Below are 24,014 nucleotides of genomic sequence, written 5' to 3' on the forward strand. Positions count from 1 at the left end.
TACCAAGACTGGAAATTAAAAGATTAAATTAAACCATATTAGACTTTCCAATCATTTGAACCATATAGAAGTTACCAGGCTATTTCATAATGTGGAATATCACGATAATAATTTCATGTTATTCAAAAGTTTAGATGGATAGTGAAGACTGATGGGTTTGCAGTGTTGTGGTGGATTGTGGTAAGTTAGGTCGTGGGTAACTACAGAGATATTATAAAATAGAGAGCAGTGAAAGAACTGTGAATTGTATTGGAGAGTTTTGTGACAGCAAAGATGGTGATAAAAGTTTTAAAAGTTTATTTGAGGACAACATCAGAAAACATTTAATTTGATCAAATTTGACTTGACATTATATGCAGTTTTTATTTCATTAAAATAAAAGTTAAATGAAAGTGCCCAGATGTTTCGGCATGTCTGCTGACTAACGGAACTTGCTTCCAGAAGGAGTCAGCAATCCGAATATAAGAATTCCAAGTTTGACCTTCATCCCAGCTGTTTAGAGTCGTGTCCCATCTGTTGTTTCTGTGTTGGGCTAAATAGTGATTTCTGGTGTTTCTGTGTGTTTTTTTATGTGTGACATCTTATATTATTAAATAAACTGTAATCAACAGGATTTATGAAGGGTTATTATATTTTTAAAAAGGACCTGTTTTTAAGGTTTTTTTTTTTATGTCTCTGCAGTGTTGTACCCCATTATAATCAACCCAGTCCTTTTTGACCACTCAAAATATCTTTATAAAACGATTCTTTTTTTTTCTTCTTTTTTTTTTTTACATTTATTTTTATTTATTTTTTTGCAATTCCTGCCCTCTTGGGCTGATCTCTCTTAAAAAGCCATTTTTAATGTCAGTGATTTTTACTGGAATAAATAAAAGAGTTATAAAAGTATTTTTAACAACAAAAAAAAACAAAAAATAAAACAACAACAAAACAGATTGCGGCTTCTACATTGTGGCAGGGATATTGTTTCTGGCTCAAAGTGACTTGATATCATTCATGAAAGATATATTTGACATATGTTTCACAGATTATAGGCCAACAAGTTATTTACAACAGTTTAAATACGGACAAAAGTTATTTGGCAAATACCGGAAATCACTTTTTGGAACTTAAAGTTCCCCACCTGCCAAAACCCTCTTGTATATGCAAAGTATAAACAAACCACGAGCTGCCAACTCTTTATTGCGTGGCACAAAAAAAAACGTGTAGTAAACAGGAGGCAAGGAAATAGGTATTAAGCCAGCTAATGAGTTTAAGCTCCCCGATGGAGTGCCAGTTTCAACTCCAGAGGGAGCCAGCAAGCATGTTTCTATCAGCTGTCCACTCACTAACATGACCCGGACTCTTACAGGTCGGCAAGCTACATTTGGGCTTCATTTCTGTTTCTCCTGCAGATATCCATCAGGTTCATAAAAAGGCTTCCTATCGCCGAGCTAGAAAGTAATCTTTAAACGCCACATTTATTAAAGGTGGTAAACTGTGCCATCAAAAGCTCTGCCATTTAACACAGATACCCATCCATCCAATCTTTTCCGCTTATTCAGTTCAGGGCCACCGGGGTCCTGAATCCTATCCCAGCCGCCAGGGGACTGTGGGTTATGATAAGTAAAAAGAACTTCGTGTGTTTAATTCAAATTAAAGTGTGTAAAGACGGCGGGGAAGCAGATCCGGGTTCTCTGATGTGGTTGAAATCCAGAAGATGGCAGTAATGCAACTTCACTGATGGTTACAAAAGAGAAAAGCTCAAAGAAGAAGAAGAGCCAACTGATGGAGGAGTGCAGCAACTCTGCAGGAGGAGTCGCTTAATAATTAATTTGGACTTTTACGCCATGCCAAGAAATTTTTACAAGTTTTAAGACTCTCTTGTGTGCAAGTGAAGGGCTGACGGGAGAAACACACACCAGCATGCACAAAGCACGCCGCTGTGGTTTTAGTTGGTCGGATTACTGCTGGGAGGCTTAACGGAAAACCATTTTAAATTTTGGGGTTCAGTTTTTTAGTGCATCTCTGTGTGTGTTTGCACCTGAAATGTTTTGCAGATTGCACAGGAGTGTGCTGAGACAGGCTCAGCTTCTGCGTGGTGTCAGCAGGAGCACGGCTTTGCCACGGAGGGCTTGTGCTACTTTCCGCACACACGAGCAGTGTCTTGGTGGGTTTAGCTGTAACCTTTTAACCCGGTTTGCGCATGCCTGGTTTTGTTTGTTTGTTTTTATGTTATCACAAATTTCGCTGTTAACCCCCTGAACACATATTTCTGAAATCACCAGAACTGCACTATGGAGGGACGCAGATGCATTTTAACTATGTGTGGCTGCGAGATCACTGCCTCTCTGCTGCTTCGTACAACTCCAAAACTAACCAGAGGAACCTGGACACTGGGAGCATAGATCTGACTATACGTCCCGAAAGGACACGAGTGGAAGAAGACCACCTTGTTATCACCTGTAAGTGGGGCACTATAAGTGCAACAGTGGGTTGCACAGGCGGGTGGGAGAGAACATGATGAAAATTGACTTTAAATTGTGTGAAGAACTAAGACACATTGTTGAAGTGCAACTTAGTATTATTTTTTGAAGGATGGCCATCATCTGTTTTCTAAATGGAATCTTCATTCAATGTGGCCATTTCTGTAAAACAAAATAGTTTGGAAATAACACATTTTCTTTAGTTAAATTGCATTAAAATGGCACATGCTAAACGCAGGAGCAAGGTTATTGAAACTCAACTAAAACTGAAGCTAAACGTGTAAAAACATTTTAGTTTTTTTAGTTTTTATTTATTTATTTATTTATTTTCACAAATAGTACATAATTACATAACATAATACAGTGTACAATTCAAAACCAAAAAATAAACAAACAGACAAACAAACATATAACAAACAAACTGATAACTAAACACACAAAAAAACAAAAACAAAAAAAACAAAAAAAACCCAGCTCAGTTCCATTACAGTTTAAACACTCAAGAGAATCCTTGTAACATAATATTAGAAACATCAGGTTCCACATAGTTCAAGTATGGTTCCCACACCTTAAAGAATTGATCTGTTTTTGAATGCAATATACATGTAAGATATTCCAGTGGCACTAAATCCAACACTACTCTTTTCCAACCTTTAATAGTTGGTACTTTTTCATAAATCCATTGGAGTAGTATATTCTTCCTTGCCGCATAGGTGAGAACACAGTACAATCTCCTATTATTCTTGGATATTAATCGCCGGCTGGGGAGGCCCAGTATGAGAGACAGAGGGTCCATCTCCAATTCACAACCGAAAATCTTCTCCATTTCAAATAGCACATTAGACCAATATTCTTGCAATTTCAAACATGACCAGAAGCTGTGAGTTAGGGTACCAATTACTGTCTTACATTTAAGGCACATGGGTGAAAGGGTAGGATTATATTGATGTCTGCGAAACATAGATATGTGCATTCTATGTATAATTTTTAACTGTATTGCTTTGGTACGATTACAAACTGATATTGATTTGGCGTAACTCCAGACATCTTCCCACTCCTCATCATCAATTACTATACCTAATTCCTTTTCCCATTTGCCTTTAAGCCTCTGTGACGTCCCTGAGAGTACAGAATATAAAGCCTTATAAAATATCTTCACAGGTACCTCTTTGTCTGTTAAAAATAATAATTTTTCAACAGGAGAGACTTCATGACTCTCACTAAAGTTAGTACTATGCAAAATATAATGCCTTATCTGTAAGTAACGGAAAAAGTCATGCTTGGGGAGAGAATATTTCTCAACCATTTGGTCAAATGGCATAACTACATTATCGGAGAATAAGTCCCTCAGTCTCTGAATTCCTTTGTTCTTCCATTCCTTAAATCCTATATCAAACATCCCCGGTTGAAAGTCAAGATTATTCACAATAGGAGTAAACATAGATGTTAGCTTCAACCTTCCCTCAATTCGACATACAAAAAAAACATTTTAGTTAACTAAAACATAAAAAAATATTGAAAAATCAAAAATTAAATGAAACAATTAAGTAAACTACAATAAAAATATAGAAGAATCGTTCTTCGTTTTAGTGTTAGTTTGGTAAAAATTGTATTACAGCTTGTCTGATGGGGGAGCTGATAGACATGTTTATTGAGACTAGATGTGTACAAGGCTGGCAAAACTTTCCATGCAGTAAACACTAAACTAAAACAAGAGAATCCATCTCTGGAAACTTATTGAAACTAAACTGAATTTAAAACAAAAATTCAAATTGAAATAAAAAAAAAAAATCTAATTAGAAAAAGCAAAGCTATAACAACTGCCCAGGACCGGCTCGTCTGAAGTTCTCTGCACAGCCAAATATACTGTAGTGGTCTTTGCCCCCTGGCACATTGTATTTGTGTAAAGATTTACTTCATGTGCAGGTACAGTAAGGCTTAGGGTGTAATTATCCAAAGGAGAAAAACATAGACAGTTTTAGTTATATACCATAAAATTGATTTACACGTACAGGGAATGTTGCCTAAGCTGGCTTTAGATAGCAGCCTTTATCAGCAGTCACTGTTGTAATATTCTGTCTCAAACTTATGAATAACGTGTTCATAATCTGCTTCGTGAGCCACCATTATCTTTATTGCCGCTCGTCCATTTCAACATAAAACACACCCACTTTGGTGAAAACAACCACTCCCCGTTGCCACTACGGTGGACCACAAGGGACAGTAAGCACGGAGTGCAAACATTATCAGCAATACAACATCTCCCTTTTTTTTTTTAGATGCCCACCAGTGACACAGCTGGTATACATTTCAAAATAGAACATCCCGAACCTGAGGATAAGGAACAGTTTTTCAACACTGCCATGTGTAAAATTACTGGGGCATAAAACTAACACCAACAATGCAATGCGGGATATGCACTCATTAGTACATGGACATTTGACATGTTTCCATTTTTTTTTTTTTTTTTTTTTTTTTTTTTTTTTTTTTAGGGCAGCGATCCGCCTACACCCTTTACAATCACAGGTCAAGAATAACCCTCGGTTTGACCACTCGTCCTGATCTGGTGGTCAGTGCAGGGCTAGTGTCCATGGTTGGTGTTTTAGTGTCTCTAGATGGCGACAGGGGCTCTGCTTGTTGCTGAGCTGCACTATCTGGCTGGGTGACCAGATCGGATGCTGGTGCTGAAGGTGCCGGTGACGCCTTGGCGCCTCTCAGGTGCCGTCGGTTACGCCGTATAGTCTGTCCCTCGCCAGTGCGGATCACGAAAGAGCGGGCAGTCTCTGCAGGTCGGATGATGACAGCCGGTTTCCAGGCTCCGGACTCGTGCTGAAAGCGAATGTGGTCCCCCTGCTGCAGCCTCGGTAGTGGTGTGGCGCTGCGATTGTAGTAACGCCTCTGATGCTCTTGTCTTTCCATCCGTGTTTTTTGCACAACCGTCGGGCTTATGATGCGAGGTACCAGGTGGCATCCGGTAACAGGAAGCACTGAGCGTAGACGTCGACTCATGAGGAGCTGCGCGGGTGACCTGAAGCTGTCGACTGGCGTGTTCCTTTGCTCCAATAGGGACAGGTAGGGATCTACTCCCTGAGCATGAGCTTTATCCAGAACTGATTTGGCCGTCTTGACTGTTCTTTCGGCAAGGCCGTTGCTTTGCGGGTACAAAGGACTTGAGGTCGTGTGGACAAAGTCCCATGTGACTGCAAAATCCTTGAACTCTCGAGAGCTGTATTGTGGGCCGTTATCTGAGATAAGCGTCTCTGGTATACCATGTCTGGCGAATATGGCCTTGAGCTTTTTGATGACGGACCCTGCAGTGGTAGAGAATAGCCTTTCGACCTCAAAGTAGCGGCTGTAGTAGTCCACAACTACCAAGTAGTCCCGTCCACGCCATGTGAAGAGATCTGAGGCCACTGCCTGCCATGGCCTCTCAGGGATCTGGTGTGGGATGAGAGTTTCTTTGGGATTCGCCGCGCGCCTCTCCTGACATATGGAACAGTTTTCCACCGTGGCAGCTATGTCCTTGCCCATGCCTGGCCAGAAGAGGGCGTCCCTTGCTCTCTGCTTACTCCTCTCAATCCCCATGTGCCCAGTGTGGATTCTCTCCAGCATGTTGTTTCTTAGGGCTGTTGGCACTATAATTTTGTCACCTTTGAAGATGATGCCATGGGAGTGTGAAATTTCATCTCTGAAAGTCCAGAAGTCCAAAAGGGTTTTGGGGCATTTTTTTCTGTCCTCAGGCCAGCCATCCTGCACAGTTTGCTTCAGCAGGGTGAGCTGCGGGTCGCATCCTGTTGCAGCCTGTATCTCTGAGAGTTTTTTGTCACTTACTGGGAGGCTGTTTATCACCGAGTGGATCTGGTCCTCCATGCCTTCACTCAGCGTGCTGTCTTGGTCGGGCAATGGTTTCCTGGACAGTGTGTCGGCCACAGGTATGTCTTTTCCGGGCCGGTGCACGATCTCTATGTCGTATCTCTGCAGCTGTAACAGCATGCGCTGCAGACGAGCAGGGGCTACAGAGATTGGTTTCTTCAGTATGTGCTCCAACGGCTTGTGGTCCGACTCTACGATGACTCTCCTGCCGTATATGTACGTGTGGAAACGCTTGCATCCAAACAGCACTGCAAAGAGCTCTTTTTCGATCTGTGCATAGTTGACTTCTGTTAGGGTCAGTGTCTTTGAAGCATATGCTATTGGATGTCCGTCCTGCATTAACACAGCTCCCAAACCATACTTTGATGCATCTACCTGTAGCCGTAGCTCCTTGGTCGTGTCGTAGTATGCCAGTATGGGGCCTGGTTCTCTGGTTATGAGATCTTTCATTTGCTGGAAGACTCTGTCGTGGGTCTGATCCCAGATGAACTCTGAGTCTTGTTTGAGCAGCTGACGCAGCGGTGCGTTCACCTCTGATAGTCGTGGTGCGAATCTGGACAGGTAGTTCGCCATTCCAAGGATTGTCTCAAGCTCATTCTTATTCTCAGGAGGTGGCATGTCCTTTATGGCCTGCAGTTTCTTTGGGTCTGGCTGGATGCCCTCCCGGGTGAGTTTGTGTCCAAAGTAGCTCACTTCTGTGGCGCCTATGACACATTTCTCTGGATTGAGACGTACTCCTCGCTCCCGTGTGCGCTCAAGCATGGCACGGAGGTTCTCGTCGTGTTCCTCCTTTGTCCTGCCAAACACGAGGATGTCATCCACGATGGCTGCCACTCCATTGAGCCCTTCATACGTCTCATCGATTTTCCTTTGGAAAATGTCCTGTGCTGATATTATCCCAAAAGGAAGGCGCAGAAAACGGTACCTGCCAAAGGTCGTGTTGAAGGTGGTGAGGAGCGATGACTTGGTGGTTAGTTGGATGGCCCAATAGCCTGAGCGAGCATCCATGACACTGAAGTACTGTGCTCCTGCCAGCTTTGGTGTGATGTCATCCAATGTTGGAAGCGGGTAATGAGGTCTTTTGATGGCTTTGTTTAATTCGCGAGGATCGAGGCATACTCTGAGCTTCCCAGTACGCTTCTCTGCGACCACCAGTCCGTTTACCCATTCTGTGGGTTCTTTTACTTTGATGATTATGCCGTTTTTCTCCATGTCATCCAACTCCCGTTTCAGTCGTTCCCGCAGTGTGAAAGGGATCCTCCGGGGGGGGGGGGGGCACACAACGGGCATGGCGTCTGGGTCAATGTGTAAGTCGCATTCTCCTGGGAATTTCCCTATGCCCTCGAACACATCGGCAAACTCCTCCATGACATTTGTGATCTGTACTGACATGACCAGCTTGACTAGGTTTAGATCCAGGCATGCTCTCAACCCTAGGATGGGGGGTGCTGCAGTGTCTACTATGTCAAATGTCAGCATCTTGTGAATGCCTTTCCACCTGCACTTCAACTGGCATGTGCCCTTGATGTTGAGTTTTTCTCCTCCATAGCCAGATAGTGTGCGTGTGGGCGGTGCCAAGCTAACCTGCTTAAAACACTTCTTAAACAATCGGGCAGGGATGACGTTAGCAGTGGCTCCTGTGTCAAGCTTAAAACTCACGGTGTGATGCAGTGAGCCTACTTCTACGTCGGCGTAAGCCTGTTCATCGGCCTCCCCTTCGTTGCACTTTGTTATGGAATCTATGAATAGCTCCGCTTCATCGCTTGGAGTGTCAGGGTTAATAGAGTACACTGGGTTGGGTTGGTGTGGTGCTTGTGAACGGCATGCTTTGGCAAAGTGGTTCATTTTATTGCACTTTTTGCACCTCTTCCCTTTTGCAGGACACTCCTCCTTCTGGCTGTGTGCTCGTGCACATCTTCCACACACTTTTCCCATCTTATTATAATGAGGTGCCCTCCTATCTTTTTGCTGCGTACTCTGGCGCTTAGCGGATACTGCATGCGCGGGCGCTGCTCCCTGCAGGCTCGTGTGTGGGTCAACCATGGCTTTCAATTGCCCTCGTGCGATCTCATAGGAGCGTGCAATGTCTATGGCTTTTTCTAGAGTCAAATCTGACCCTTGGCTCAGCAGCTTTTCTCTGACTTGTGGTAAACTGGTTGCAAAGACAATCCTGTCTCGGACCATTTCATCACTGTTAACGTAGCCACACTGCTTGACGAGTAACTTTAACTCGGTCACAAAGTGTTCAAATGACTCCCCTTCACCTTGGAGTCTTTCATTAAACTTGTATCTGGCGAAAATGGTGTTCGTTTTCGGCATGAGGTACTGTTCAAACCTGTCGAGATATGTGGTCAGCTTTTTAGCTTCTTCATCAGACAGCTGCCATGTGTTATAAATGTCCCTGCCTCTTTCTCCGACCCACAGAAGAAGATAGCTGCACTGGGTCTCCTCGGGCTTGCCGCTTAGCGGGCCGCTAAACATTAGCTTCACATGTTGTACGAACCTCCGCCAGGCATCGGGAAGATTGGCTGAATCCCAGTCCATCCGTGGTGCAGGAACTCCCGACGAATCCATTTCGCTCTGTCAGTGGGCGTTTAGTTCGATTTACTCTGACACCATGTAATATTCTGTCTCAAACTTATGAATATTCAATTCAATTCAATTCAATTTTATTTATATAGCGCCAAATCACAACAAAAGTCGCCTCAAGGCGCTTCATAGATACAGAGAAAAACCCAACAATCATATGACCCCCTATGAGCAAGCACTTTGGCGACAGTGGGAAGGAAAAACTCCCTTTTAACAGGAAGAAACCTCCGGCAGAACCAGGCTCAGGGAGGGGCGGCCATCTGCTGCGACCGGTTGGGGTGAGAGAAGGAAGACAGGATAAAGACATGCTGTGGAAGAGAGACAGAGGTTAATAACAGATATGATTCAATGCAGAGAGGTCTATTAATACATAGTGAGTGAGAAAGGTGACTGGAAAGGAAAAACTCAATGCATCATGGGAATCCCCCGGCAGCCTACATCTATTGCAGCATAACAAAGGGAGGATTCAGGGTCACCTGGTCCAGCCCTAACTATATGCTTTAGAAAAAAGGAAAGTTTTAAGCCTAATCTTAAAAGTAGAGATAGTGTCTGTCTCCCGAATCCAAACTGGAAGCTGGTTCCACAGAAGAGGGGCCTGAAAACTGAAGGCTCTCCCTCCCATTCTACTTTTAAATACTCTAGGAACAACAAGTAGGCCTGCAGAGCGAGAGCGGAGCGCTCTAATAGGGTGATATGGTACTACAAGGTCATTAAGATAAGATGGGGCCTGATTATTTAAGACCTTGTATGTGAGGAGCAGGATTTTGAATTCAATTCTGGATTTAACAGGAAGCCAATGAAGGGAAGCCAAAACAGGAGAAATATGCTCTCTCTTTCTAGTCCCTGTCAGGACTCTTGCTGCAGCATTTTGGATTAGCTGAAGGCTTTTCAGTGAGTTTTTTGGACATCCTGATAATAATGAATTACAGTAGTCCAGCCTGGAAGTAATAAATGCATGAACTAGTTTTTCAGCGTCACTCTGAGACAGGATATTTCTAATTTTAGAGATGTTGCGCAAATGGAAGAAAGCAGTCTTACATATTTGTTTAATATGTGCGTTGAAGGACATGTCCTGGTCAAAAATGACTCCAAGGTTCCTCACAGCGTTACTGGAGGCCAAGGTAATGCCATCCAGAGTAAGAATCTGATTAGATACCATATTTCTAAGATTTTCAGGGCCGAGTACAATAACCTCAGTTTTATCTGAATTAAGAAGCAGAAAGTTAGCGGCCATCCAGGTCTTTATGTCTTTAAGACATTCCTGCAGTTTAACTAATTGGTGTGTGTTATCTGGCTTCATGGACAGATAGAGCTGGGTGTCATCTGCATAGCAGTGAAAATGTATGCTATGTCTTCTAATGATGCTGCCTAAGGGAAGCATGTATAATGTAAACAGAATTGGTCCTAGCACTGAACCCTGTGGAACTCCATAATTAACCTCAGTGTGTGAAGAGGACTCTCCATTTACATGCACGAATTGGAGTCTATTAGATAGATATGATACAAACCACTGCAGTGCAGTACCTGTAATACCTACAGCATGTTCTAATCGCTCTAATAGGATATTATGATCAACAGTATCGAACGCTGCACTGAGGTCTAGCAGGACAAGCACAGAGATGAGTCCACTGTCAGAGGCCATAAGAAGATCATTTGTAACCTTCACTAAAGCTGTTTCTGTGCTGTGCTGAGCTCTGAAACCTGACTGAAACTCTTCAAATAAACCATTCCTCTGCAGATGATCTGTTAGCTGTTTGACAACTACTCTTTCAAGGATTTTTGATATGAAAGGAAGGTTGGAGATTGGCCTATAATTAGCTAAGACTGCTGGGTCTAGAGATGGCTTTTTGAGTAAAGGTTTAACTACAGCCAGCTTGAAGGCCTGTGGTACATAGCCGATTATTAGAGATAGGTTGATCATATTTAAGATCGAAGAATTAATTAATGGCAGGACTTCTTTGAGCAGTTTTGTAGGAATGGGGTCTAAAAGACACGTTGATGGTTTGGAGGAAGTAATTATTGAAGTTAACTCAGAAAGATCAATTGGAGAAAAAGAGTCTAACTTAATATCAATGGTACTAAGAGTAGCTGTAGATAATATTACATCTGTGGGATGATTATTGGTAATTTTTTCTCAATAACGTGTTCATAATCTGCTTCGTGAGCCACCATTATCTTTATTGCCGCTCGTCCATTTCAACATAAAACACACCCACTTTGGTGAAAACAACCACTCCCCGTTGCCACTACGGTGGACCACAAGGGACAGTAAGCACGGAGTGCAAACATTATCAGCAATACAACAACTGTCAAATAAAAAGATGAGACCAAGACATACCTGTGCTCCTCCTTTAGTGTTTTCTGCTGACCCCTAAAAGCTAGTTGAAGTTTGACACAAGGAAAAAAACCCTAAATTTGTCATTTCTGCCTGCATTCCAGTCTGCTCTGGAACACAACTGAGAAAAAGAGCAGGTTTATATTTTTCTGTGATCTCCTGCCCAGAACTCAGGGGGAGGATCGTGGGTTTCTCTTCCTGCCCACCACTGAAGAAACCCTTTCCATGCTCTCTAACACCTCATCTTCCACATAATCGCCCAGCTACTGTAGACACAAGCCATTGCTCAGCTCACAGTGCTGTTCCCCAGAGAGAGCCCCAGCAGGGCGAGCTAGCTTAACTAGCACAAAGCACTGGCTAGCTGGAGTCATTACTTATTCTGTCTGCTAAGTGGAAAAAGTCAGGTGGGATTTAGTTGCCCTTGCTTTGGGAAATCCGAAGATTAAATGGTCCTGCAGATGCCAGGTGTGGACCAGTGGAAACTATTCACTCCCTCTGCTCTAGTTTGAAAAAATGTTAATCTCTGACCCATGGGACTCAGACACAAGCTGGAATTATTCACTCTTTAGTACAGGAGTCAGTGTACAGACCGGGAAACTCCATCTTCCTTTAACCTTTTAAGAACATAGCAGTCCCGTCAGAGTGTTGTAGAGCCGAGATCCCTTTTCTCTGTGGGAATCTCTCTGGATTATACTCTACCATTCATTTAAAAAAAAAAAAAAAACAGACTGTGCAGCTGCTGAAAAATACTCTCACTATGGTTTTATGCAGGCACAAGAGTGACACGGTGTCTTACATACAGTGACATATGTGGGTGTGGCAACCCCATGACAGCTGCTGATGCAGGCATTCTTGCATGCATGCCTCTCCCTGTTAGTGGAACATATTCAAGGTCAGCTCAGTTTCTGAGCATGTATTCTGTTTGTGAACAGGGGGGCTTTCAGAGTTAGGTTAGCAAATGCTAAATCACAGCAGCACATGGACCGCCTGCTATAAATTTTGCGTTCAGATCCGAGTCAGGTAATCTTGAGAACCCCTCTGCTATTGTACGCTTGCTTGCACTCTGGTGGCAACAGTCAATATTTTGAGGCTTCCAGCAGTTACTCGCCAAGACTTCCTGTTTGTTGTTATTGTTCACAGTACAGCTAGAATACAGATCCATTTAAGATAAAATGAAAAAGAAAATACAAAGCAAAATCATGGACGGACAATAGAAATTGGTGCTTAAATGGCTGTTTGGCTCAATGGCTTCCTGTTTTGCACCGTACATGGGCTGTTTTCCTGTATTCTGCCAAAGTCCACACAAGCTTAATTAGCCTAGCGAGCAAGGACTACAAACAGAATCCAGAAAACTTCTTCTATGACTACACACATTCTCATGTAGAGTCTTTATAGAGAAAATTGTATGTAATAAGAGTCCCTGCAACTCATTTGCTACATATGTACGTACAGACGGAGGATTTTACAGGCCTCTTAATGTCCTGCAATCCTGTATGTATACTGCCTAGCTGTCACAGGGCACAAGAGGCAGGGTACACCTTGGATACAGTCATGGAGACAGACAACCATTCACTCAAACTGTTTTAAAAATGTCTAATTCAGCCGATAATTTATTTAATAATGCGTTCTATCTAACACTTACACTCTGATTAATGCATTGGGAGCAACTCGGGATTCACTATCTTGGCTAGCAGCATTTGACTGGAGGAGCCAAGGATTGAACCACCAACATTCCAACTGCACTGTAAAATGTAATATTGTGTTTAATTAAAAATATTAAATAGGCTGAACTCAGTTTTTATCAATTTGTTATTAGAGCTCGATTTAAATACTTTTTATGCAAAAAACTCTGATAAACTCAATTTATTTGAGTTGTCTTAACTAAGTAAGATGGAAGTTTTGCTTCTCAGTGCGGAAGGATGAAAGATGTGTTTTGAAAATGCCCCGTCACTACCGTCCTCCTCCCTCTCGGATCAGTCCGCATGTTCATGGTGCCAGCATTTGTTGAGCAAACCTGGAAAAGCGTCAGCTCAAGATATTATTGTTGTCATTGCTGTGAATCTTTACCTGATTCACTGACTTGGTTGAGTAAATGTTTGCCTCACAGGCATTCACACTATTGAGATCCTGTTTCTCTTTATTCTTTATCCTTTATTATTCTAGTTGCTCCGTTTCTTTGCCGCTTAACTACTCCCTCGGTTTTCACCGTTCGAACTTTAAACTGTTCTGCTATTTCTGCTTTCGACTGCTATATCTTTTGGTGATAATAACTTTTATACTTTTTGAGATATTCAGCTTTTTATGCCATTTTTTTGGCCCATTTTACTGTCAGAGACCACATTATCAGTGTGATCACCAGTTTTGCTTGCTGGGCTGAGCCATGTTTTAGCTCAGTGAGATGAGCAGCCGTTCTCAGACCAGGAGGGCAGGGTTCGAATCCCGCTTATGGCAACATTTTCTTCAGAATCAGAATCGTGTGTATTGACCAAGTATATGTGCAGACACATACAAGGAATTTGGTTCCGGTAGATGGTGGCTCTCAAGCACAGCAATGTAAATCACACACACACACACACACACACACACACACGCGTGTCTATATATACATTACACATGCATACACATACATACACAAAGCTGTGTAAACCAACTATAAATAACTAATCTAAACTTATATACATAAAATACAGAAATGAAATGAGGTGGAATGAATACTACAGAAAGTTAACACTTCAACTGTTTAAACTCCTTTCCACACAAATTTCAGCTTTTTCACCTCTTTTTAGCAAAATTTTCAGTTTTTCACTACTTTTCAGCACAAATTCCAGCTTCTTAAGCTTTTTTTCATCATATCTTTGTTTTGAGGCCAGAACTGGTTAGGCGCAGTGGGCAGCACAGCTGCCGTGAGTTCTGGTGGCAAGGGTTCGAGTACTACATGTGACAGATGCTGCACATCTTCCCTGCTTGCATGTAATCTCCTTTCTTGACACTCTTCAGTGTAGTCTTTCAAAAAAAACAATACGCCAGGAGTTAGCTGTGCTCGCGGACTCTTATCAAGCCTTGGCCTCCCGGTCAGCTATTCCGCTGGTGGATAACAGAGCTCTCCGAAAACGTGGAAGCACTTTTGCAAATATGTGATATTTTGATAAATTAAGTAGATATTTGAGCATTACACAGCTACATTCTCGGCTGAAAATATCTTAAAAGGTTCGTCTATGCTCTCGTGTCAGGTGCTTCAGTAGGCTACTCATGCTATTAACAGCGGCCGATAGTTTTTACATATTACTGTAATGTTCTTGTCTGCTTGTTTCAGAAAAGTGAAGAGACGGGAATATGTCCATTTCATAAAACAGCCACTCGCTTCAGCCGAGTCCGACATCTTCCGCTTTAGAATACGACTACGCAGCAAACTGGCGCAAGATGACGCGCAGCTGCACTACAGCGATGTTAAAGCGGCAGAATTTACTTTTACCTTTAGAAGATAAATTATTGAAATTAAATAATGATATTCAGCGAGTTTAATTATTTTACAATGTATCGCAAGTACATTGTAAGTAACTGTAATTAAAATACCTAAAAATGAACAGTAATCAGTTACTCTACTTTTTCAGTGGAAAAGTAATTTAATTACAGTAACGCGTTACACCCAACACTGCTCATAGGGGATACTGTACTTGCACATAGGATTACATCATTATCTGAAATGTTTATTACAGGAAGTAGAATCATCCAATATAACCTTAAAGTAGAAATCTGTCAAAGTCAGCTTAACCTTATTTTGCATGTCTATGTTCCAGGGCCTGGTGGTCACATGTCCAGGTACAGTCTCAGTTGGCTTGCTGAGAACAGCTTTGAGAGAAAGTACCAGAGTACAGAACAACCGCGCATCCTTTGGAATTCAGACATCTATAAAAATGCAAACATAACCTCATCCAAATGGGACACGTTCATGAGCTGTGATGACGAGCTAAAGAAATTTCTTCAAAATTATCTTCTGTACGGGATCGCGTTTATAGACGATGTCCCAACCACAGTGGAAGCCACAGAGGCAGTAACCCAGAGGGTCAGTCTAATCAGGTATGCTTCTGTTGGCCTACAGATCACATTCTCATCTTTACGTTAACACTTCGTATCCAGTGGCGTCGTTCAACCAGCTGTCTGTTGATTATCCTCAATTTCATCTGTTTCTCACAAAGGGAGACTACCTATGGCAGAATGTGGTGCTTCACTTCAGATTTTTCCAGGGGAGATACTGCCTACAGCCAGTTGGCCCTGGACCGTCACACTGACACCTCCTACTTTCAGGAACCGTGTGGGTAGGTGCAGCAGAGATGGGGTTGTTGGTGTAACGTTGACTTCTCATGATTATGTTTGGATATTTGATGCTTCTGTTCGTTATGGCAGAATCCAGGTTTTCCACTGTCTCAAGCATGAGGGAACCGGGGGAAGGACGCTGCTTGTTGATGGGTTCTACGCTGCAGAAAAATTACGTCAGAGCTCACCTGAAAGCTTTGAGCTGCTTGCTCAGGTGCCCGTCAAGCACGATTACATCGAAAATACCGACAGGCACCAAAACCACATCACAGGCATCGGCCCCCTGCTCAACGTGTATCCTTGGAACAATGAAATGTATCTTATACGGTATGTTGATGCTGAAATTTAGTGTAGTTTTTATTTTTCTGATGTTGTGTTCACTTGTTTAGTGGTTGTCTATTTAATTAGCGCAACTGATGTATTTACGTATTGACAGATACAACAACTACGATCGATCTGTGCTAAACACAATCCCCCATGATGTGGTTCAGCGCTGGTACGCAGCGCATCGAGAGCTGACCACAGAGCTGAGGAGGCCAGAGAACGAGCTATGGGTGAAGCTAACTCCGGGAAAAGTAAGATATGTGCAGGCCACAAAGTCAAAACATAAATGCTTCTCCGAGTTCCAACTAAAATGAATTCGTAGTCAAGTCACAGGACAACTTAAATGTCAGTGTTGCTTTATAATCTGAGTGTTTTGCCCTGTCTTTTCCCCGTAAGGTTGTTTTCATAGACAACTGGCGAGTCTTACACGGGAGGGAGTCTTTCACTGGCTCGAGGCAACTCTGTGGATGCTATCTGACCAGAGATGACGTCCTCAGTGCTGCCCGCTGCTTCGGGCTCCAGGCCTGAACGTGAAGTTTTCTTCACTTGACTGCCTTATCACTCTGCCCACAATACAGGTTTAATTAACACTGCACCGATACTGCTGGAGCATGTTTTATTTTGCTCTTCTGTATTTTTTAATTAACATTAGATTTTTTTTAAGCAGTTTATGTGAAGTTAGAGTGTGAATGTGTCCCGAATTTGACTTGAAACAATGAAATGTCTTAATCCTCAAATGGCTTCCAGTTATTAAACTGTGTCGTGATGTGTTGTGCGTTCAGTGTTACTTCTACTTCCATGTGCTGATCCTGTTTTTATCACACAGCATATCCTCGACACTCTCACAATACTCAGTAAACACAGCCTCTGACACTCATGTGACAAATCTTGAGGCACTCTGGTGATTCAGAAATGTTTTATTTAATCATGATCTGTGAAGTTTGCATGTGATACAAAACAAATTGATGGTGTAACTTTTTTACATTTATTACTTCTGTTACTACTGAAAAAAAAGGTTATTTAAAAAACATTTAAAACACAGGTTATGATAAAAATCAGAAAAAAAGACAAAACAAAATCACAGACTGAGCTGGTTGTGCACATTAAAGTGGTGCGACCTCAGTGTTAGGAACTTAGCATATTGATCATTCATAGTGTTACGAGTTCAAATATTGAGGGTGAGCACAAAAACAACAATTGGTCCAGGAGAGTCGGTCAAACAATGATTTTAATGAACACACGCGTGGGGAGATGAACACTGCACGCAGACAGCATCGATCTCCGCCCAATAATACACAAGCAGTTGTTTTATAACATCAGGGTATTATTTATGACGCCCCCTCATGCGTCAAAGCAGATACAATACATGCATAAGTTTCAAAACCACAAATGTTCTGTGGACGACTTTTGACACATTTAAAAGGACATCTTCTCCGTCTCGAGGCCAGGTGCTTCCTATTAATCTTCTAGCTCTCGCTTATCTCCTGGAACAAACTGTCCCGTAGGCAAACACAATTTTGCAGTCACAAGCTTTTGCAAACTATTATTTGAACTCTTACCTAAACACGAGTCTAACTACTGTTTGTGTGTGTGTGTATGTCTCGACCTCCAACGCACTCAGCCTCACCCCGCCCGTTGGCGCTTCTAACCTTTTACCAGACAGAAGCTCTCTGTGGTAGGTGTAATAACCTTAACTAAGAACATGTGTAATCTATTGAATAAATGCTTTGATGAAATGATAATTAATGTAATGGTAATGATGATGCTTATGAATAGTAGCAGTAAAATATTTCCCTGATCTCCACAATAGGATTCGAGTGCAATCAAACAATACTGAATTATTCACAAAGCCTATGGAATACAGTACATTCAAAACTGGGCTCTGATTTAATGTCCCTTGGTATAGGCATGACATCATCAATGTGATTTATTTGATTTTCTTTTATGTAAAAAATCTTTTAGAATCATGTTCATACAGTTTTTTTTCACACAATGTAAGAAAAAAGATTGAAATTTAAAACATTCATTACTTAACTGAAATTGGAAAAAAAAAAGCTGTAAAACTGACAGAATTTGAGTAAGCACAGAAAAAGCAAATTCAAACATGAAGATTAGCTCCATTGTTCTCATTACATCTGAATTCTCTCCATATCAAAGACTGGTATACATAATAGTGATGCTAATGCAATGCTGTAGCTGTTTAAAGTGGCATTTAGGCTTGAGGGCCTTCTTCCTCATCCTGAACGTTGTCAGCCGTGTTTGCATTGGGAATGCTCTCATAGGCCTCCTGGGCTGGAGGAGAGCTCCCCCTAGTGGACAAACAAACAGTAGCCGTTACACCCTTGAACTCTAAATGACCAAATCGATGGAAGAAGTGTATCAAAAATCTGTAATCTCACTTCATCTCGTTGGCCTCTGCCATTTTAACAGCGTTGTATTTGTGTTTCTTGACTGTGTGAGCGATGAACCACGCAACCAGGCCGATCAGCACGCACCCGAGCAGCGCTCCGATAACCGCGCCTGCGATAACCCCATCTGCCACTTCTATACAAACACAAACATTTTATACCTGTGAGGGGGGATTATTACACACACAAACACACACAAACACACATATTAAAGCTCCCCAAAAAATAAATGTGAGGACAAACCAGGACTCAGCTCAATGGTGCATGTTGCAAAGCCCACAACATTTGTAGCAATGCACTGGTACTCCCCAAACTCAAACTGGGAGATGTTTTTGATTTCCAGTATTCCAGTTGTGGTTGCTGAGAAAAAACAAAGTTCACTCAGATTCATGAGATGGTAAATGTGCTAATGCGCGCATATATATATATATATATATATATATATATATATATATATATATATATATATATATATATATATATATATGTGTATATATATATATATGTGTATATATATATATATATATATATATATATATATATATGTGTATATATATATATATGTGTATATATATATATATATATATATATATATATATATATATATATATATATATATGTGTATATATATATATATATTTAAATACACATATACACGTGTGTGTGTATATATATATATATATATATATATATATATATATATATATATATATATATATATACACACATACACGTGTGTGTGTGTATATATATATATATATATATATACACACACACGTGTGTGTGTGTATATATATATATATATATATACACATACACGTGTGTGTATATAGATGCTGGACTCACTTCTTCCCAGCACAGGCCTCCTTGTCTTGGTCTGATCCAGTTTGGCCCAGTTGTAGGTCGGTGTTGGGTTTCCCTGCTCACTGTGGCAGGTCAGAGTGACCAGGTGACCCGATTCAACATTGCCATGGACGGCGCAGTAAGGAGCAGATGGTTTCTCTGGCGGACCACAGGGAAGTTAAGGCTTTATTGGCTACTTGACATTATTACAAAGCACACATTCAGCCTGGAGAAAACACTGACATTTTTCAAGCCATTTAAACAGCAGCTCCTGAATAAAGAGATCAGCTTCCCTTTGAGGCTTGGCAAGGAAATCCAGTCATCATCATAGCCTTGAAACCTTCCTTTTTGATAAAGCTTATAGTTAGGTCTTGATCAGGTGACCCCAAACCTTCCTTTAGTTGCAACACTGCTACTGGGGGCTTCCCATGATGCTTCTTCACTCCTCGTTTTCCCTCTCTATGTGTTTATAGACCACTCTGCATTTAATAATTAGTTAGTATTAACCTCTGACTCTCCTCTACAGCTTGTCTTTTGTCCTGTCTCCTTCCCCTCACCCCCACCCACAAACTGGTCAAAACAGCTTTTGCCAAGTGTTTGCTTATAGGGGTCATCTGATTGTTGGGGTTTTTTCTGTATTACTGTAGGATTTTACCTTATAATATATGACACCTTGAGGCGACTGTTGTTATTATTTGATGAAATATGAATAATTTACTATTTTTTTCTTTTTCTTTCTCTTCTCTTTTTATTACTTTTGTATAGTTTTACCACCGCAAGCTTTGATGTTATTTCAGTGAAACCACAGGGTAACTTTAGAGGGGAAATCACACTTGTGACAGCTTATGAGCATCTGATGGGACTGCAAGCAAAACACATTGAAAGTGCTGATTTTATTCTTTAACACCACATTGTTTTATAATCCTCTTAGACTGAGTTAGATACTGAGGACTGGAAACAACTAGTAGATATGTCAGATAAAAAAAAAAGTACTTTCTTTTCTGAAATTTGTTGCAGTATGAAGTGGGATAAAGCAGCAATGGTCAAGTGCCTCTAGATGCTCTTTCAGTCGCTGCTTTAGAACAGATGGTCTACACCGTATTGATTACCGCTATATTCCAGTCCGCAGCTCTGTGTGTGTTTATCAGTGTGTATTTTCTTCTTTCCTGTTTATGCTGGTTTCTCCCTGTAGGTGCCATCAATTATTGGCTTCCACTGCTGAGTGTCTCTCCAACACCTGATTGGCAGATTTTAATCTTGAGGGAATAAATCACCAGCCAGAGCAGATCGCAAGTATGAGGGTCCTCTCTCCTCTCTGCCCTATCTGTGTGAACTGTTGACACTGCACTGGCAATTTAGATGCATTTTGTAGACCATAGGAAGTAGATAATGGAAAATGAAGGGATGAAGGCAAATTCTGGTGCCCTTTTTATTTTCATTCATACACCAGCGTGTTTTTTAGTCTTTCCTTGGAGTTTTCAGGTGAAACAATTCATTGTGTATTGTAGATTGTTTATCAAAGATGGTTAACAGATTTGTTCGTTAAAATAGCAAATCCTTTTAATCAAACAAAACGTCACGTGGCTAGCCATTAGTCATCGTGATTCAGGATACGTTAGGAGTGGCCTCATCGTGAGCTCAGCAGCTACTGAAGAGGCAATCTGTGTTTCATTGCTGCCCGCTGATTATTAGATCGTTCAGTAAGACAGTTGGAAACAAACTGTACGCCAAAATCATGTTTGATACCACATGCGTTTTAACTTTCACAAAAAAGACATCAGGAAAACAAACAAAGTTTCTATACATATGTATTTGTAATTTATGGCAAAGCTGTCCAGTGTTAGTCGTTCTATGTGAAAATAAGTGATGCAAATCAGCCTTGAGCCCATGTTAATCAGCATGAGTGTGTTCATACATATTCATATTGTGCCTCACAGTCAGTATAAAGAAAGTGCCCCACTCCCCAGTCATTTTTTTCCATAAAGGCTGTACAGTATTTAGGTAGCACATGCATGCAGCAGACACTCATATATATTCTGTATGCAGTACGAGGATGCAGTCACAGTCCTTTTTCTAATTTCCAACACTGACAATGAGGAGACTGCTGAAGTAACCATGGAAACTACTGAGGCCTGCAAGGTTGTCCTGGTAACTCGGTGAATGAGGGGATTTGAGATGAATGTAATTCCCTATTTACACTGTTCAGGGCCACTACTTTAATAGGTTTGTTAATGTTACAACATTGATAATTGATACAGAAATCTCAGGTGAGGAAAGATAGCTGAAACATTCTTACTGAAATCACAGTTTCGATAAAAACACTGGCACTCCCTTTTCAGGGAGTCACACACGCTTACTTAGAGGAGGAGAATAATGGCTGAAGCAGCAGCATTCTAATGGGTGTAATCAGGTAGCATGAAATCTCCTACACACCCACTGTTTACCCTCGCAACCTTTCTGATTCCTGGACTGTGAGAATGTGTGTAGGTTCCTTTCCATGACTCATTCCTTTTGTTCACTTTTACCCGTGCTTTTGTGTGGCCTAAGTGTGTTAGGGTTCATGTTTTGTCTTTAAAAAATGATCAAATAGGATCAAACAGGGTTTGAAAATGTAATAACATAAAAACACAATAATATACCAAACACCAAAAATCTATTTCAAAAGTGGGCAAAACTCACCGAGGACATTCACGATGATATTTGCTTGAGACTGTCCATCAACGTCGGGCAAATTGTGAACTTCACACGTGTAGAGCCCAGAGTCCGATGGTTGCATGTTTCTTATAGTTATGGAGGCATTCATGGTGGCCCCTGGAGCAGCTGGAGTTTGAATCCTGCCTTCGTAAGACTTGGGAATAACAACCTTTCCTGATTGATAGTAAAAGATCTGAAAGCAAATGGCAAGAAGTCAGATCCGATCATCTGTTGGCTATCGCTGCACAAACTCACTGTCCTCGAGCTAGTTTGCATGAGTGATCCAAATAATTGGAGAGATGAAACCTTTAGTTCTCCAGTTAATATGATATTTACAGGACCGACGTTTTTTTTTTTTTTTTCACATCAGCATGTAGTAGATGTCTTTAAAAGCACTTTTTGACATTGCATGAAGCAGCACATTTGTGAGTCTGTGGCTGTAGGTTAAATGAGCACTGCCTGAAAGATATTTGTCGATCTCAGTCACAGGCTTCGCGATCCAGACTGGGTGTGTCTGCTAGCTGGTAAGAAAACGTGGCACAGCAGGAAAAGGCGCAAACCTGTATGTGTAGCTGTGCGTAGACATATGTTTTTAAAATATTTAAAATACAGGAAAAAACTAAATGTTTGCTGCTCTGATGAGAATCAATTCCTTCGAAGCATTTTGAAGCATCTCGAAGATGATGCTATGTTCTGAGAAAGCGATTCTTATCTGCTCTGGAGAACTTGGAAGAAACACAAAATTACTCATGTCTTTCAGAAGTGATCACCGTGTGTAGTCGCATGAGTTTATTGGCCTGAACTTCAACTTGCACACCCTATTTTTAGCTACTAAATTGAAAGACATTTCATCATCCTGGTCCATAAAACTACAAATTAGTTGGCACATGGCTGTAATCCGAACAATAGACTCCATCTACCTGCTGTGCAGTCATGGCGGATTTTGAGAGAAACTCCCACTGGATTGTTAGGTCGGCAGTTGTCGCCACTGTAGTGGCAAACGTACAGTCGAGCAGGACACTACCACCAATTGTCACATTGACGTATTTCTGCGTGGTCGTCACTGTGATGAGTTCGACACATCCTGTAAAACAATATCAGAGCTCAAGTAGGTTTCCAATAAAATGTAAACTTGCTACAAAAAAACAAATGATAATGTAAGACAGAAATGTGCTTACCTGTAATGCTTAAAAGCACCAACAAGAGCTGCACAGAGCACATCTTTACAAAAGCTGTGGGGATTCTCACAGAATGTCCTAAGAACTGAACTTTATACTCGCCGTGCAAGCAGGTCTAGAAGAGGAAGGGGTAAATGCATTACAGTATCACAGGCAAGGTCGGGGAATTCATGGTAACAGAACTGCTGATAATGCGCATGTTTGCATTTCCATGTTTGCCAGACAAGGTGTGTACACTGGGTGTGTAGAGAACTGTTTTTCATAAATTATAGATTTGGGCATTCGGGCTCAAAAAGTTTAAATCAGGGTGGATTAAAATGAGAAATGATGGCAAAGAAAACCCCTAATCTGGTCATGCTTTGGGCAGATACAACGTGACCTTAAAGGAAACAAATGGACTGAGTGCAGTCTGCTCTGTGTGTGTGTGTGTTTTGAAATGTTGACTGTACATGGCAGGTGTTTTGACAATGATGGTTAATTCATTTTTCAGTACTTTGGCAGTAGTTTCACCACAGCTCATCCTCCTTGTCTTGTAAGTCATTCTGGGTCAGGGCTTCTGGCAAAGGAATTAATGTAATTTAATCTCCACCTGGCCTTTATCGCTTGCCTCGAGGAAGTGTAAGCCAAAGCGCTGCAACATGCCGCTTATCACTGGGGAGTCCACTCCCCGGTGCTGCTGCCTACTTAATAAAGGCAGTTTCACCTTTGTCGTTTTCGCTCACACAGCGTGCAGCACAATGCTGACAGGGAGAGACAGTGAATCATACATGATTAATTGTCTATAATTACCAGAAGCTGACATAAGTGATTAACAATGTGAAAAATGTTGATTAGGGGTGACTGGAGGGGTGAGGGAGGGAGGCAGCGGCATGATGTGGGAAGCGGAGGAAGGCGTGTAGAGCTCATTATCCAGAAGACGTTTATGTGATAGGCTGGCAAATGACACAATATCACTGTCTGTAGGCTTTGTCTGAAAATTTTAAAAAAGAAA

At 41.5% G+C, this 24,014-nt stretch overlaps 2 protein-coding genes across 2 annotated transcripts; one reads left to right on the top strand and one right to left on the bottom strand.

Annotated features, from left to right (window-relative positions):
* The first annotated feature begins 1,729 nt into the window (after window positions 1–1,729).
* tmlhe (trimethyllysine hydroxylase, epsilon) lies at window positions 1,730–16,693 on the top strand. The gene is made up of 7 exons (XM_004557326.6): window positions 1,730–2,149; window positions 2,268–2,444; window positions 15,060–15,339; window positions 15,459–15,578; window positions 15,667–15,903; window positions 16,013–16,151; window positions 16,297–16,693. The coding sequence occupies exons 1-7, from the start codon at window positions 2,029–2,031 to the stop codon at window positions 16,426–16,428; spliced, it is 1,206 nt and encodes a 401-aa protein (XP_004557383.1). The 5' UTR covers window positions 1,730–2,028; the 3' UTR covers window positions 16,429–16,693.
* A 417-nt stretch (window positions 16,694–17,110) lies between these two features.
* LOC101473139 (V-set and immunoglobulin domain-containing protein 1) lies at window positions 17,111–23,181 on the bottom strand. Its single transcript, XM_004557325.5, has 7 exons — window positions 23,024–23,181; window positions 22,766–22,929; window positions 21,831–22,038; window positions 19,155–19,310; window positions 18,552–18,668; window positions 18,300–18,444; window positions 17,111–18,209 (listed from the first exon to the last, which is right to left on the bottom strand). Exons 1-7 carry the CDS (start codon window positions 23,064–23,066, stop codon window positions 18,113–18,115), a joined length of 930 nt encoding a protein of 309 aa, XP_004557382.3. The 5' UTR covers window positions 23,067–23,181; the 3' UTR covers window positions 17,111–18,112.
* Window positions 23,182–24,014: the final 833 nt, after the last annotated feature.

The sequence above is a fragment of the Maylandia zebra genome, linkage group LG10, assembly GCF_041146795.1.
Source record: "Maylandia zebra isolate NMK-2024a linkage group LG10, Mzebra_GT3a, whole genome shotgun sequence".
NCBI classification, from domain to species: Eukaryota; Metazoa; Chordata; class Actinopteri; order Cichliformes; family Cichlidae; genus Maylandia; species Maylandia zebra.

What these genes read in the sequence shown, in the direction of transcription:
- tmlhe (XM_004557326.6), top strand. Translation starts at nt 2,029, where the DNA reads ATGTTTTGCAGATTGCACAGGAGTGTGCTGAGACAGGCTCAGCTTCTG. An exon ending in AATGAAATGTATCTTATACG is followed by an intron (nt 15,904 to 16,012) that starts GTATGTTGATGC and finishes ACGTATTGACAG; the next exon opens with ATACAACAACTACGATCGAT. An exon ending in TGAAGCTAACTCCGGGAAAA is followed by an intron (nt 16,152 to 16,296) that starts GTAAGATATGTG and finishes TTTCCCCGTAAG; the next exon opens with GTTGTTTTCATAGACAACTG.
- LOC101473139 (XM_004557325.5), bottom strand. Translation starts at nt 23,066, where the DNA reads ATGTGCTCTGTGCAGCTCTTGTTGGTGCTTTTAAGCATTACAG. An exon ending in TATCATCGTGAATGTCCTCG is followed by an intron (nt 19,311 to 21,830) that starts GTGAGTTTTGCC and finishes GTGGTCCGCCAG; the next exon opens with AGAAACCATCTGCTCCTTAC. An exon ending in GCAGAGGCCAACGAGATGAA is followed by an intron (nt 18,210 to 18,299) that starts GTGAGATTACAG and finishes TTTGTCCACTAG; the next exon opens with GGGGAGCTCTCCTCCAGCCC.